Below are 15,014 nucleotides of genomic sequence, written 5' to 3'. Positions count from 1 at the left end.
AATTGCCATTTGGCTTGTTTTAACTATATGTTTTTATTAGATTAAGAATCATCTTTTGTAGTTTTTTTTTGAAATATAGTGAATTAGTACATGAATCATATGTAGGATATTAAGTTGATTGTCAACCATGAAAGTTCTATTTGTCCTTTAAGGAAAAAATTTTCAAAAAGCTTCAACGAATTTAACAAAATATCAGAAAGTCTCAGTGGTCTTCTAAAATTTAAATCTTAGTGACTTAATACATGAATCACATTTAGGGTAGTAAATCGATCATTAACTACAGAATTCCTATTTGTTCTTTCAGGGAAAAATTTTCAAAATATTAGAAAGTTACAGTGATGTTCTAAAACTTAAAATCTTAGATGTATAATTTATCAATGAAAGTATCATTAATATTTTTGCAATGTGTTTGAGGTGTGAGGCAAAAAAGATGAGCCTATGCCTTCTTTCTTGTTACCTTCTTTCTCAAGTGCAGTCTCTTCCTGGAGTAGGGTTTAGAAGGGGTCTCAAGGATGCTGAGTTGAGCAGTGTTTCAGTTTTACTTGATTATTTGGATGGTGTATTCTTGAACCCTTCAAAGTCAGATTATAGGATCTGGTATGTTGATTCTTCAGGTTCCTTGTCCCGTGCTTCTTTCTTCTTGGCCTTGACCCATCCTTTTGACAGTTCAGTGATGGTTTTTCTGGTTAAGGAGGTTTGGAACAAGCCTATTCCTCCTAGAGTTAGTGGTTTCTGTTGGGAAGTCTTAGTAGAAATCATTAATTGCAGATTTAGTTGAGTTTCTTGTGAAAGGAAAGAGGAGGAAGATGAAGATTTCAACAGTAGAGAAGAAAATAGTAGGAAGTCAACCAGGATTGTAAATTAACCCTAGCCACCAACCTCTCATTATATTTATACTTAACTTAAAGGATGAGATATTACAAGGATGCCCTTAGTAGGGCGGCTACTAATATAGCTGAATAGTCACAACTTAAAAAAACAAAAAGTAATGGGCATAAAGCCCACCAACTTCCTAACTAAATAAAAAACAACTCGGACCAACTCAACACTCCCCCTTAAGTTGGGAGTAAATGTCACACATTCCCAACTTGCATAGATCATGCTCCAATTTGTTCTTTGCAACACCTTTTGTGAGAATATCAACGAGCTGCAGATCAGAAGCAATGTATGGAAGACAAACTTCTCCAGAAGTTACCCTTTCTCTGATAAAATGTCTATCCACTTCAATGTGGTTAGTTCGGTCATGCTAGACTGGGTTATGGGCAATGCTAATTGCTGCCTGGTTATCGCAGTATAGCATCATAGGTTCTTCTGCCTGTACACCAATTTCTTCTAACAGGGAACGGATCCAGAGAAGTTCTGAAACTCCATGTGCCATGGCCCTGTATTCGGCTTCAACACTTGATCTTGCCACCACTGTTTGTTTCTTACTCTTCCATGAGACAAGGTTACCCCCAACAAGGGTGCACACTCCTGAAGTTGATCTCCTGTCATTGAGGCATCCTGCCCAATCTGCATCTGCATCTGCATCTGTATAAGCCTCTAGTTTCAACTGTCCATGATCAGTAAACAATATGCCTCTGCCCGGGTGTCCCTTCAGATAAGCAAGAATCCTGTCAACTGCCTCCCAATGCTGGACTCGTGGAGCATGCATGTATTCACTTACTACACTTACTGCATAGGAAATGTCTGGTCTTGTCATACACAAGTATAACAGCCGACCCACAAGTCTCTGATATCTCCCAATGTCCTTTACTGGTTCACCTTCTGATGCATTGATTTTATGGTTATGATCAATAGGGGTGCCGATTGCCTTTGTTCCAAGCTTCCTTATATCTTGAAAAAGATCCAAGACATACTTCCTTTGAGTGAGAAAAATTCCATGTTTTGATCTTGCAACTTCAATGCCTAAGAAGTATCTCAGTTCTCCAAGATCCTTAATTTCAAATTCTTTATGTAGGTTCCTTTTTAGACCATCAATCTCACTCGGATCATTCCCCGTGACAACAATATCATCCACATAAACAATTAGGACTGACACCAAAGATCCCCTTCTCTTCACAAACAAGGTGTGATTGGATTGAGTCTGAGTGTAGCCAAAAGCAATCAAGGCCTTTCTGAATTTGTCAAACCATGCTCTGGGAGATTGTTTCAAGCCATAAAGTGACTTCTTAAGCCTGCATACCTTTCCCTTTTTAGTATCATTGTAAAAGCTAGCAGAAAGATCCATATACACTTCCTCTTTCAGATCCCCATTTAGGAAAGCATTCTTCACATCAAGTTGAAACAAGGGCCAAGAGTATGAGGCAACAAGAGAAAGAAGTATCCAAGCAGAGGTCATCTTTGCAACTGGTGCAAAGGTCTCTAAGTAATCAATGCCATAGGTTTGTGTGTACCCTTTTGCAACAAGTCTTGCCTTGTACCTTTCTATACTTCCATTTGCCTTATATTTTATTATGTAAACCCATCTGCATCTAACTGTTTCCTTGCCTTCTGGTAGATCCACAATATCCCATGTCTGATTCTTAATCAAAGCTGCCATCTCTTCTTGCATAGCTGTATTCCACTCAGGTTTGGAGAGAGCCTCACTAACACCATTGGGTATTGACACCGAGTCAAGAGAGGAAAGAAAAGCATGGTAGGAAGGAGAAAGTCCACTGTAGGATAAGTACTGTAAAATACAATGAGCAGTACACTTTCTCTTCCCTTTTCTGAGAGCAATAGGGAGATCAGGTTATCTGTATCAGGGTTAGTAGAATCAATGGGAGATGAAATAGTAGCGGGGCCAAGAGGAATACCTGAATCCATGTCAGCCGAATCTGGAGTCTCCAAGGAATCAACAGGAAGTGATGTGAGTTCTGCTGTAGTGGAATCAACCTCCTTGTGAATCTGTCATAAGTAATGCTGAGAAGCAGAACACAAAGGAGGTGGCAAGGTAGGTGACACAGGGTGGTGGTCAAGCACAGGAGTAGACATAGGGACTGGAACTGGGAGAGGAATAGACTGCTGACTCACTTCCCCAAAACACTCCCCCTGAGAAGGATTCTTTGAGAAGAAGTACATGGATTCAAAAAAGGTGACATCCATGATAACATATCGGCTCCCAAAGACTGGATCATAGTGGCAATACCCTTTCTGATTCTCTGCATATCCAAGGAAGACACACTTCTTTGCCTTGGGATCAAGCTTCGAGCGGTGAGGACCAAGGATATGTGCGAAGCAGACCCACCCAAACACCCTGAGAGGAATATGAAACATCTACCCTTGAGGAAAAAGGAGACTGAATGGGGTGCTGAATCCAAGTATACGAGAGGGCACCCTGTTAATCAGATATACTGCTGTGAGAACTGCATCACCCCAAAATTGAACTGGAACTGTAGATGTGATCATCATGCTTCTTGCAATCTCAACAATGTGTCTGTTCTTCTTTCTGCAACACCATTCTGCTGTGGACTGTAGGGACAATCGCTCTGAATGACAACACCATATTCTAACAGATATGAGGCAAGGTGTCTTTCAAAATATTCCCTGGCATTGTCGGATCTGAGCTTTATGCTTGTTCCAAATTGTGTTAGCACCATCTGATGAAATTGCCTCACCAAGGATGGTACTTCATCGCGGGATCTTATCAGGTAAATCCAAGAGTATCGTGAGAAATTGTCCACAAATAAGAGAAAATATCGATAGCCTCCCATAGAAGAAACATGGTAAGGGCCCTACACATCCGAATGAATAACAACAAAAGAAGAACATCTTTTATTACTAGGTTTAAATGAATGTCTATAATGCTTTCCAAGTTGACAACTTTCACACTCTAGACTTGACAAACTAACAGACTCAAAAAGTTTTGGAAACAAAAAGCTCAAAGAATAAAAAGGTAAATGGCCCAAACGATTATGCCAAAGCATAATTTGACCCATAGACCCTGACTCACTATCCCTGTTGACATGATGACTCTGATGAGGAGGAAGTACATCCAGGAGGTAGATTCCATTCACTTCAAGACCACTCTCAATCGTCCTCTTTAAGTTCAGATCTTGCAAAATACAATGACCAGGAGAAAAAATTACTGAGCAGTTTAGGTTCTTAATCAAACTACTAACATATAACAAATTAGTGCTCAATCTGGGAACATGAAGGACAGGGGGTAGAGAAATAGAATCACTAATCTTGATAGATCCCTTCCCAGCAATAGAAACATGGGATCTGGGTCATGTGTTCTGAGGCTCCAAAATCTATAATCCAAGGAGGTCCCTCCTTACCTGAAGTAGAAACATAATTTGTAGTGACGTGTGAACTACCTATGTTAGCAAAGGAAGTAGAGTGGACTCCACCTGTGCCACCTGTACCTTGCTGTCCGCTTGCGGCTGAACTGGAACTGGCTGTATCCTGCTTGTTTAGAAGTTGCCCATACCTCTCAAGTTCGGCCTTTACTGCAGCATCTGCAACGAACTCTAGAGCAGCTATAGTAGGAGGGGCCGGAGGGGCTGGAATGTCACCAGTAACTGCCATGTGTGCATTTCCCTTCTTATTTTTCAGTCTAGTCGGCACAAGATGTGGGTGAAGCTGCCAGCAAGTATCTCTTGTGTGTTTAGGCTTCTTACAGTAGTCACAGATCAAATCTCTTTTATGTTCCTTCTTGATTTCACTGCCACCTCGATCTCCACTTGTTTAGGTTTCACAACACTTACCATGGCAGACTGATCAAAAATAAGATTTTTCATCACCACATCTCTCCTGCACTCCTCCCTTGACACAAAGGCATATGCCTGGGAGAGAGTAACACTGTCCCTGGAAAGAAGATGCTATCGTGCAATATCATACTCAGGATTAAGGCCAACAAGAAATTCAAACACCCTATACTTCTCTAGATGTTTCTGTTAGGTAGCTGCATCCTTAGTGGTTTCCCAAGCAAATGTCTCTAAATGGTCAATCTCCTGCCACAGGGTTTTAAGGGCTGAAAAATAGGCTGCAACAGGTCTCTCTCCCTACCTTATTGAAATAATCTGATTTCTCAACTGATAAGCCCTAGAAACATTCTCCCTCTGTGAATAGGTTTCTGCAACCTCATCCCATATTTCCTTAGTTGTATTTGCCCATAAAAAAATTTTACTTATATGGGGCAACATGGAATTACACAACCAAGTCATCACCATATAATTCTCCTGTACCTACCGGGAGTTGCTAGTTTCGGGTTTCACCTCTTCACTAGTGATATACCCTAATTTCCCACGAGCACCAATGGTCATCTTTGCAGATTGTGACCATTCTAAGTAATTTGCACCATCTAATCTAACTGTAGTAATGGTCTCAGCCTCGAAAGGGTCTTTAGCACCTCCTCCCACTTGTCCCATTTCACTCCCAGGCTTATTTTCAACTCCGTGGCCCTCCATGCTTCTGAAAAAGTGTAAAGAAAATAATTGAAATTTGCAACAAGATCAAACAAAACATTTTTTGGAACCAACAACACCTTTCTGGTGTCCTAGACTTTCTTCCCACAAAAGATTCCTTTTCTGTGGGATGGGAGAAGAGAGAGAAGAGGCAGCCGCTCTCTCTAGAAGCCTCAAATCAGGCAGGACTTGAATCACCCCTTACAGAAAACTCCAAGGAACCCTAAAAAATTAGGGCGCCACTTCCTAGGTCAAAATTGTAGAGTCCAACAGAAACATGACTCTTCCCCTTTCTCCAATTTTTCCTGATTTTGATGAGAAACCCTAGACCAGCTACAGGGCACACAGATCCACAAAAAAAAATCCAAAAAACTGGGCTTACCTAAGAGCTTGGATCAGCCTCTTAAATCACCATGCAGTCGGCCGATCTAGGGCTGCATGAGAGAACAACTCAAGGAACCTTCGGCCTGCTCTGATACCAAGTAGAAATCACTAATTGCAGATTTAGTCGAGTTTCTTGTGAAAGGAAAGAGGAGGAAGATGAAGATTTCAGCAGTAGAGAAGAAAGGAGAAGAAGAAAAGAGTAGGAAGTCAACCAGGATTGTAAATTAACCCTAGCTGCCAACCTCTCATTATATTTTTACTTAACTTAAAGGATGAGATATTACAAGGATGCCCTTAGTAGGGCGGCTTAAAAAACATAAACTAATAGGCCTAAAGCCCAACAACTTCCTAACTAAATAAAAAACAACTCGGACCAACTCAACAGTCTTCTTGGAAAGAAACAATACTTGTGATCTTCTTCGAAGAAAGGGAGAAAATTGGTGCCTTTCCCCAAATTGGTGCATCCTTTGTAAGGCTAATGGTGAGACTTACTACCACTTATTAATCTCCTGTGCTTTTGTTTTTTCTATTTGGGAATAAGTTTCTTTTTGTTTGGGTGTAAGTGGGACTGCCCCCCCCCCCCAAAAAAAAAAAATGTACAAGGTTTGTTTGATTTTTCATTTGTCAACTGGATAAAGAGAAGGGGAGAATTCTAAGGAGGTGTACAAGGGCTGAAATATGCTGGACAATATGGGAAGAAAGGAATCAAAGATTGATTATAGAAGGGGATTTAAAGTTGGTAGTAAACTGGTTGCAAAAAGAAGAGATTAGTTGGTGGAACTTTGCCAATGAAAGGAGGAACAAGATATAGATATCGAGTTGTAGTGGGTTACATGGAGTGCAAATGTTTTTTCTGATGCTTGGCAAAGCAAGGGGTGGGAAGAGATTAACTTTTCTGGGCTGTGCTGTAATTTATGTAATCTTCTGTCATCTTGGAGAGAGCTAATAGAGTTTATCTCTCTCTGAGGTGCTCCTTGGCAACTTTTTCATTAATTAATGAAAATTTCTGGTTATTGATAAAAAAGGTGAGGCAAAAAAGATTCTTGGAATATTCCATATCATCCCCTAGCGAAATGGGGAGATTTTACCAATTCTAGATGATATAATGAACCATATTGCAGACAGTTGGGGCTTAATAAAGCTAAACTTAACGGTTAGAGTAACTTCAGTCCAGCATGAATTGGTAAAGTGTTTCAATGCAGTGCATGGGTGGTGCTTCTTGTATGTTTTAGGACCAATTGCATTAGGGCAGTCTACAAGAGCTGAAATTTTGTCACTCATTTCTAGTACCTTGGTTCAATAATTCATAACAAGGGAGAGATCGAGGAGGATGTTCCAAAGAAATAGAGTAGGACAAGCAAAATAGACAGTTGTAAGGCCAGCTACGTTGTATGGAGCCGAGTGTTGGGTAATCAAGAAAGTGTTTTAAAATACGTGTTTGAGGCGACCTAGGTGCATAGGAAAGGTGTGTTTTAGGGTATGCACCTCACCTAGGTCCCAGGCGCAACACTTCCAAAAGGTGCATGACTGGTGCGCCTAGGCGTGTGCCTGTTGAAAATTTGTACATTTTTTCTGTTGCTCACATGGTTCAAAGTATCGATACAATACGCTCCGTATCGGGCGTATTGTATCGTATCTTTTGAAAAAGATACGTTTCGAAACGCCTGTTTCCAGGTGTTTCGGACCCCCAACTTTTTTTTAATAATATAAAACACGTTATAAGATTCCCCAAAAACCAAAATTTGAAAAAAAACTAAAAAAAAAAGATGTTTTAGCCGTTTCTAAGTACCGATACGATACAGCTGAAATGCGTATCATATCGATACTTTGAACCTTGGTTGCTCATTCATTCATCCTAATAAAAAATATTTTTAAAAGACATTTAAAGTTATAAAAGCTTTTTTATAGGGATTAAGAACTTAAGACCCTGATGTGGACTTGTTTGGGCTTGCCTCAGGGGCCTTTCCTCACTCGTGGAATCAAGAATGCATAATGTTTAACATCACATTAGCTATTTGAAGCAATGCGATTGGGAAAAATAAAGAGATTAAGAGTTTACATGCTTGAATATGTTTTATATGTTATGTTTGCTTTTATTTTTAAATTTTCATTTAAATATGTTATACATGTTATGTTTATATATTTTAATTTGAGATAATAGTTTTTTTAAAACATTTATCTTAAAATTTAATTTTATTCTTTTAATTGTGTTTAATATTTTTAATAGTTTGCATTTTATATTTTTGAATTTTTAGCATTTTTTGCATTTTTGCGCCTTGCTTCAAAAGGGCATGCGTCTTGCCTTGTGCCTTGCACCTTACGTTTTTAAAACATTGGTCAAGAAACAATATGTCCGGAAAATGAATGTGGCAGAAATGCAAATGTTAAGATGGATGAGGGGAAAGACTAGCAAGGATAAGAATATAGGATTAGGAATGAAATTATCCATAGGAACCTAGGAGTAGCTCCAATAGGTGATAAAACAGGAGAGAGTAGACTAAGATGGTTTGGGCATATGCATAGAAGACCACCAACTGCATCCGGTTAGAAGAAGTGATTTGTACACATTAAAGGGGCTAGAAGAGCTCAGGATAGACTTGGGTAGACGTAGTAAGAAATGATTTAAGCATTAATAATTTAACAGTGGATATGGCTTTAAATATAATAGATTGGTGAAACAGGATTCATGTAGCCAATCTCATATAGTTGGGATAGGCATGGGTGGTGATGATGATGATTCTGGGAGTCAATCTATTGTTTTTATTGATTTTCATTTGGTCTTTATTCTCTAGTAGCCCTTGGAATGCTGTTTCATAAAATTAGAGAGAACAACGTTGCAAGGGGAGGTTGGGTCATGAGAAGTAAGCATTATTTTGGGGTTTCTCCAATGTTTAGAGATCTGGACCAGGAATAGAACTGGAGAAGGGAGAGGTTCACGGGTCAAAGGTTTAATCAGGGTCGAACTGGAGGTCGAACCGTGATGACATGACAGTATATGTATATATACTGTTCATGTATTGGGGGAGGTTTCAGAAATGAGGAAGGGAATGCTTTAGCTTTGTTCTGTAGCCCAATTGGAGAGGGTAACGCTCTCAGGGCTGAGATATATGCGGCCATGGAGGGAATCCAAAGAGCAATAGACTTGAACACTAGGAGGCTAATTATTGAAGGTGATTCGAAGGTGGTGGTAAGATGGTTAAATGAAGATAAACCTGGACTGTGGAACTACAACAACGAAAGGAAAAAAGTTCAAATGGCTGGCTAAGGATATTGAGATAAAATACAACTGGGTGAAGAGAACTGCTAATTCCTTTGCTGATGGGCTAGCTAAGCAAGGGGTGAATAGGGATTCTTTGTTTTGGGCTTATTTCTAATTGTGTATGTGTGTGTGTTTTAATTTTTATTTTTTACTTTGCTTGCAGGGGAGTTAAGATGGTTTACCTTCCTCTGATTGTATGTATTTTCTTTTTAATTGAAATTCAATGAAGCTACTTGTTGATAAAAAAAATATGTTCATATACTATGTCATATAAATACTAACAGGGTTATCTGGGGAACTGTAGCCCCCTCAAAGATAAAAATTCTTTATGTGGGTAGTGGCATGGGACAAATGCTTGTCAATAGAAAGTTTGGTGAGAGGGATGGGTTTGGCAGGCACTTTGTACCCTCAAAGATCAAAGTTCTTTAGGTGGGCAGTGGCATGGGACAAATGCTTGGCAATTGAAAATTTGGTGAGGAGAGGGATGGGTTTGGCAGGCAATTTGTGCCCTCCATGTGAACAAGAGACTGAGACATCCAGACACCTTTTTCCTCCATTGCAGATTCTCTACCAGAATTTGGCATCATTTCACATCAGCCATCTCGTTTTAGAGATGTATCCCAGAATCCATTCATGCAATCATGCCGTATTATTGGAATGGCATGTCAAAGGCATGAATAAGAAAGGAAAATGTCTATGGCTGGCTGTTCCCTTGGCATTCCTGTGGGCTATTTGGATTGAAAGGAATGCCAGAATTTTTGAAAAGAAAAAGAATCCAGAGGAGGTGGTGATTAATTTCACTGTTGAATGTCTTAGAGACTGGGTTTCCACTCATAAGTTTTTCGAAGGAGACAGCAGCTCTTCTTTCTTGGCTGTTGTTTTTTTGGGTCCTTAGTACGGGTTGTCTATATGTGCGGAATGTTATGAACACACCACCCGGCAACGCACGGCGGCACAGCCATAGGCAGCAGCACACACAGCGGGCCGCCTAGCGGCACGCACCGCCCGGCAGCGCCGCATAGCAGGCTGGCAGCACGCGGCACATACCGCCCGACAGGGCGCTGCACGCACACGCCCGACACCACACGGCAGCGGCACCATGGCGCGCGACACGCACCGCCAGGCAGCAGCGCGCACCGCACGGCAGCACGCACCGCGCACACGCCGGCGCCGCAAGGCAGCGATACCATGAGGCGCGCGCCTGCACTGCGCTGCAGCAGCACTGCGCGCCCGCACGCGCGACAGGGCACCATGGGCCGCGCGCATGCACCCGGTAGCAGCAGCAGGGCGGGGCCCACGCGACAGCTCATAGGGGTGGGCCCATCCTTATCTGAATATGCCAACTCGCCACCAGCTTACCTTATCCCTTATCCCTTATCCCTTATCCTTATCTAATCTTATCCTTATCTTATCTTAAGTAAGAGTGAGTTACCATTAGGAGTAGGTAATTAGGAGTTTGAGTTCAAGTTGGAGTTTGAGTTTAATTAGGAATTTCCTTCTGTAATCTCCTATTTAAGGAGCTACGAATTGAAATAAAACATTATTCAGTTTTCCAGCCAAGAAAAGAGTGAGGAGAGTTTGGGTGGTCTCTTGGACAAATCACCCCAAGGGAGAGTTCGGGTGGTCTCTTGGACAAATCACCCACTAGATAGGCAAAATAGGGTCTGTGCGCAAGGCCAAAGGCAAGGGAAGATCAGGGGTTCCTGCCGTGGAACGACCCGTGACGCGATCTTACGCTCGGGCCCATAACACGGAATCTCTTTGTACAGAGGGTGTCATATACATTTTTGATCATTAATACAACAAGACCTCATCTTTTTCAAAAACATGATGATGTTCTGTATATCTTCTCGTATAATGTTCTCATTTTTGGGTATCGAGTGTCTCCTTTGTTATTTGGTTGTCTTGGGTCATTGTATGATTGTACTTCTTAAAATTACATCATTTTTGTTTCCTTTGAAAGGAGTATAATGTATTATATTTCAAAAGTATGGTCCTGTACAGCAAGATGTTGTACATGTATATGCCTTTTAAGGACCCCCAAATAAATCCACCCCCAAAAAAGAAGCAGAGAATATATCATCCTTAAATACATTGTGTCCAGATAGTCAACTTTTTAAAACTTCTACTTCAAGATTAATCACCCCTGATTCTCTTGATGATTTCTCCTAAAAAATTCTGGTGTTCCTTCCATACCATATAGGCATATAGCCCATGTAACCACAGCTGGGACAGCCAACCAGCAGACTTTCCCTTTCCTAGTCATATTTGCAACTTGCCACTCCTCTAAAAGATGAAGATGCTTTGCTGAAATCGGAAAGCACCAAGCAAACTATGTAGGAAGAGAAGGGCAAACTAGTTCCTATATTCAAAATTTTAAATATTTTCTTACTTTAGGGCATGTTGAGTGATGACAAGCTTGCAGTTCTGTGCAGTTAAGAATTTTGGTTTTGGAATGCTTACTGGCCAAATTTGTACTTTATAGTTGCCTATATTGCTTAAATTTCCGATGGTTATATTACTTAAAATTTTTCTAAACTTCTCAATCACTCTCTGGTGCCTAAGATATGGTTTGCCACTCACATTGTGATTGTAGTTGCATCTTGTTTTTGTCTTCAACGATTTAGATAATCTTAACTTCTAATTTCCATTTGTTGATATTGGTTACGAAATTGTACCTAGTGTGATAGTGCCTTCTTGAAAGGAAAGAGAGCTCCTCTTTGGAAGGGAAATGAACTAGTTTATATTTTTTTTGTCTGGTTTAAGTAGTGTTTGACCATGCCTGTCATGAATAATAGGAATTTGAGAGACTTATAGCTGCCAAAGAAGCTTCTCTTCCTCAAGAACCTCCTTCAGATGATGAGAATGCTGTGACTCTTCTTGTCCGGATGCCAGATGGAAGTCGTCGTGGTCGTCGTTTTCTGAAGTCTGACAACCTGCAGGTATATTGTAGCATTTGTATGCTTTTGCATATGTTCAAGAAAGGAAATTGTGTCTGCCTGTTCCCAAAAAAGAAAAAAATATTCATAAAAATAGAAAAAAATGTTGGTACTCTACTGATGCTAATTTCTGGAGATGACAAAGAACACTTCAATGAGTTTACGATGAGCCAAAGTATCTTCAGTTTTATAGTTTTTTTCTACATCTTTTGCATCTTTCTGATAAAAGAAGTGGCTTAAAGACTGAAGAGAGTGGTGCATTTTAGTTCTATCAGTTGTGTTAATTACTTTGCTTTGAGATGGTGGGTGGTCACCACTTCTTTGAGATGGTTATGAGTGGAAATTTTCCAGTTAGAAGCTTCATTGCATCTTCTCTTGGCTCAATTTGACTGATGCTTTTCTCTTGGTCCATTGCAGTTGCTTTTTGATTTCATTGATGTGGGTAGAGTGGTTAAGCCTGGCACGTACAGACTGGTAATTTTTCTTTTGTGCATCATACCTTCTCTAAATTCAAGGTTAAATATGCATTGAATATTCAAGTACCTGTTGAATTAGTATCCTCGTGCCTTGGTAAACCTTTTTAGGGTATATAGTTTGTATTGAGCATCTAGCACTTATTCACACATGTATGCTTGCACTTCGTACTTTTAAGCATTGGTTTTGGCAAGGCTCATGGAAAGATGTAATAATTGTTTATTATGTTTTCAATATTTATGGATTGGCTGGTAATGGATTATGGATGTGGGTTTTGTGTTTTGAGTCATGGGATCCTGATATGGAACAAATCGTTGATCCAGTTTTAGGTATGGGCTTATTAGGGCCGCAAATTGTATCAATTTGTCCAAATTCTAATTCGATTCTATGATTCTATCCTATTAAGGGTGAACTGAGTTCTCTCTATATATAATTCGATCAAATTTGGATTCAGATTTCTGTCAAATCTAGTAATAGTTAAATATATATGCTCGTATCTACATAAAATTTATATTATATCTATTGGTAAAGTTGGTTTGAAATTGAATGTTGTCTATTTACTAAAAGAGTCATAGGTTTAAGTCTGAAAGTAGTTTTCGGTCCAATTTAATCATGATATAAGTAGAAAGCTTGCTGAATTATAAAATATGAAATAAAAGGAGTTTCTTGAAGAAAGAAGGAAGAGAGAAGGAGAAGAAGAGAAGAAGAGAAGTTGAAAAGAAAGGAGAGCAATAATCTGGCCGCTCCCTTCACTTATTATTTATACTAAAAATAATAGAGCATTACAAAGACAATTATGCCCTTATAGGGCGACAAGACACAAAACAACATATGCGAGACACGAAAACATAATAAAATTTGGACTCACATAACTACCGTGGTCCCCACCTCCTATCTAACAACTAACATAAAACATCTACTCATAAAAATATCATAAAATTGATTAATTTTCAACACTCCCCCTCAAGTTGGGAGTAAATGTTACACATTCCCGACTTGCGTAGATCATATTCAAGCTTGTTCTTTGCCACCTCTTTAGTGAGAACATCAGCCAATTGCAACTCTGAAGAGACATAAGGCAAACAGGCTTCTCCGGTTGTTACCCTTTCTCTTATAAAGTGTCTATCAACTTCAATGTGTTTTGTCCTATCATGCTGAATTGGATTGTGGGCAATATTGATTGCAGCCTGATTGTCATAGTATAACATCATAGGTTCCTCTGCTTTCACCCAATCTCACTCAGAAGAGATCTAATACAAAGAAGTTCTGTGACACCATGTGCCATGGATCTATACTCAGCCTCTGCACTTGACCTTGCCACAACCGCTTGCTTCTTACTCTTACAGGAGATCAAGTTTCCACCTACAAAGGTACACACTCCTGATGTAGACCTCCTGTCATCTAAGCATCCTGCCCAGTCTGCATTTGTATAGGACTCTAGCTTTAGATTTTCATGATTTGAGAAAAGAATGCCTCTACTAGGGTGCTTTTTCAGATATTCAAGTATCCTCTCAATAGCTTCCCAGTGCTGAACCCGAGGTGCATGCATGTGCTGACTCACAACACTGGCAACATAAGAAATATCTGGTTGTGTCATACACAAATACAACAATCGACCCACCATTCTTTGATATCTCCCCACATCCTTTACCAACTCACCATCCACACCATTAATTCAGTGATTTGGATCAATAGGAGTGTCTGCTGGTTTGGTCCCCAGCTTCCCAGTCTCTCGCAATAGGTCAAGTACATACTTCCTCTGTGAAATGAAGATCCCATGCTTGGATCTTGCAACTTCAATCCCCAAGAAGTATTTGAGCTCACCAAGATCTTTGATATCAAATTCTTGTTGCAATGATTTTTTGAGATCATCAATCTCCTCCAGATCATTTCCTGTCACCACTATATCATCTACATACACAATCAACATTGACACCAGAGCATCTCTCCTCTTCACAAAGAGAGTGTGATCAGACTGTGTCTGTGTGTATCCAAAACGGATGAGTGCCCCTCTGAACCTGTCAAATCAAGCCCTAGGTGACTGTTTCATTCCATACAGAGATTTTCCGAGTTTACACACCTTACCCTTACCAACATTCTCATAAAAGCCTGCTGGAATGTCCATATATACCTCCTCCTGTAAATCACCATTGAGGAAGGCATTTTTGACATCAAGCTGGAACAAAGGCCATGAATATGTGGCTGCTAGAGATAGAAGGATACGAATTGAACTCATCTTAGCTACTAGTGCAAAGGTTTACAGATAATCAACACCATAGGTCTGAGTATACCCTTTTGCTACCAACCTTGCCTTGTATCTCTCCATCTTGCCATCAACCCTATACTTCACTGTGAATACCCATCTACATCCGATTGTCTCCTTGTCTGGGGGGAGATAAATTATTTCCCAAGTTTGGTTTTTAACCAAAGCATCCATCTCATCTTGCATGGCTGTTTTCCACTCAGGTTTGGAGAGAGCCTCAGTAACATTCTTGGGTATAGACATAAAATCCAGGGAAGAAAGAAAAGCACGGTAGGAGGGTGATAAGGCACTGTAGGAAAGATGGT

The 15,014-nt window shown here is 40.1% G+C and overlaps 1 protein-coding gene across 2 annotated transcripts in view; it reads left to right on the top strand.

Annotated features, from left to right (window-relative positions):
• SAY1 (Ubiquitin-like superfamily protein) overlaps window positions 1-15,014 on the top strand; it is a 45,756-nt gene that overhangs the window by 13,833 nt on the left and 16,909 nt on the right. For both annotated transcript variants that reach the window (XM_010280258.2, XM_088889463.1), the window contains 2 exons: window positions 11,832-11,975; window positions 12,390-12,446. In XM_010280258.2, coding sequence (XP_010278560.1) covers window positions 11,832-11,975; window positions 12,390-12,446 — 201 coding nt within the window. The remainder of the gene's footprint in view (window positions 1-11,831; window positions 11,976-12,389; window positions 12,447-15,014) is intronic.

The sequence above is a fragment of the Nelumbo nucifera genome, chromosome 6 (genome assembly GCF_055504915.1).
Source record: "Nelumbo nucifera cultivar China Antique chromosome 6, China Antique-T2T, whole genome shotgun sequence".
Classification (NCBI taxonomy): Eukaryota; Viridiplantae; Streptophyta; class Magnoliopsida; order Proteales; family Nelumbonaceae; genus Nelumbo; species Nelumbo nucifera.
Note: the sequence above shows the minus strand (reverse complement) of the source record. Positions and strands in the feature narration are given on the sequence as shown.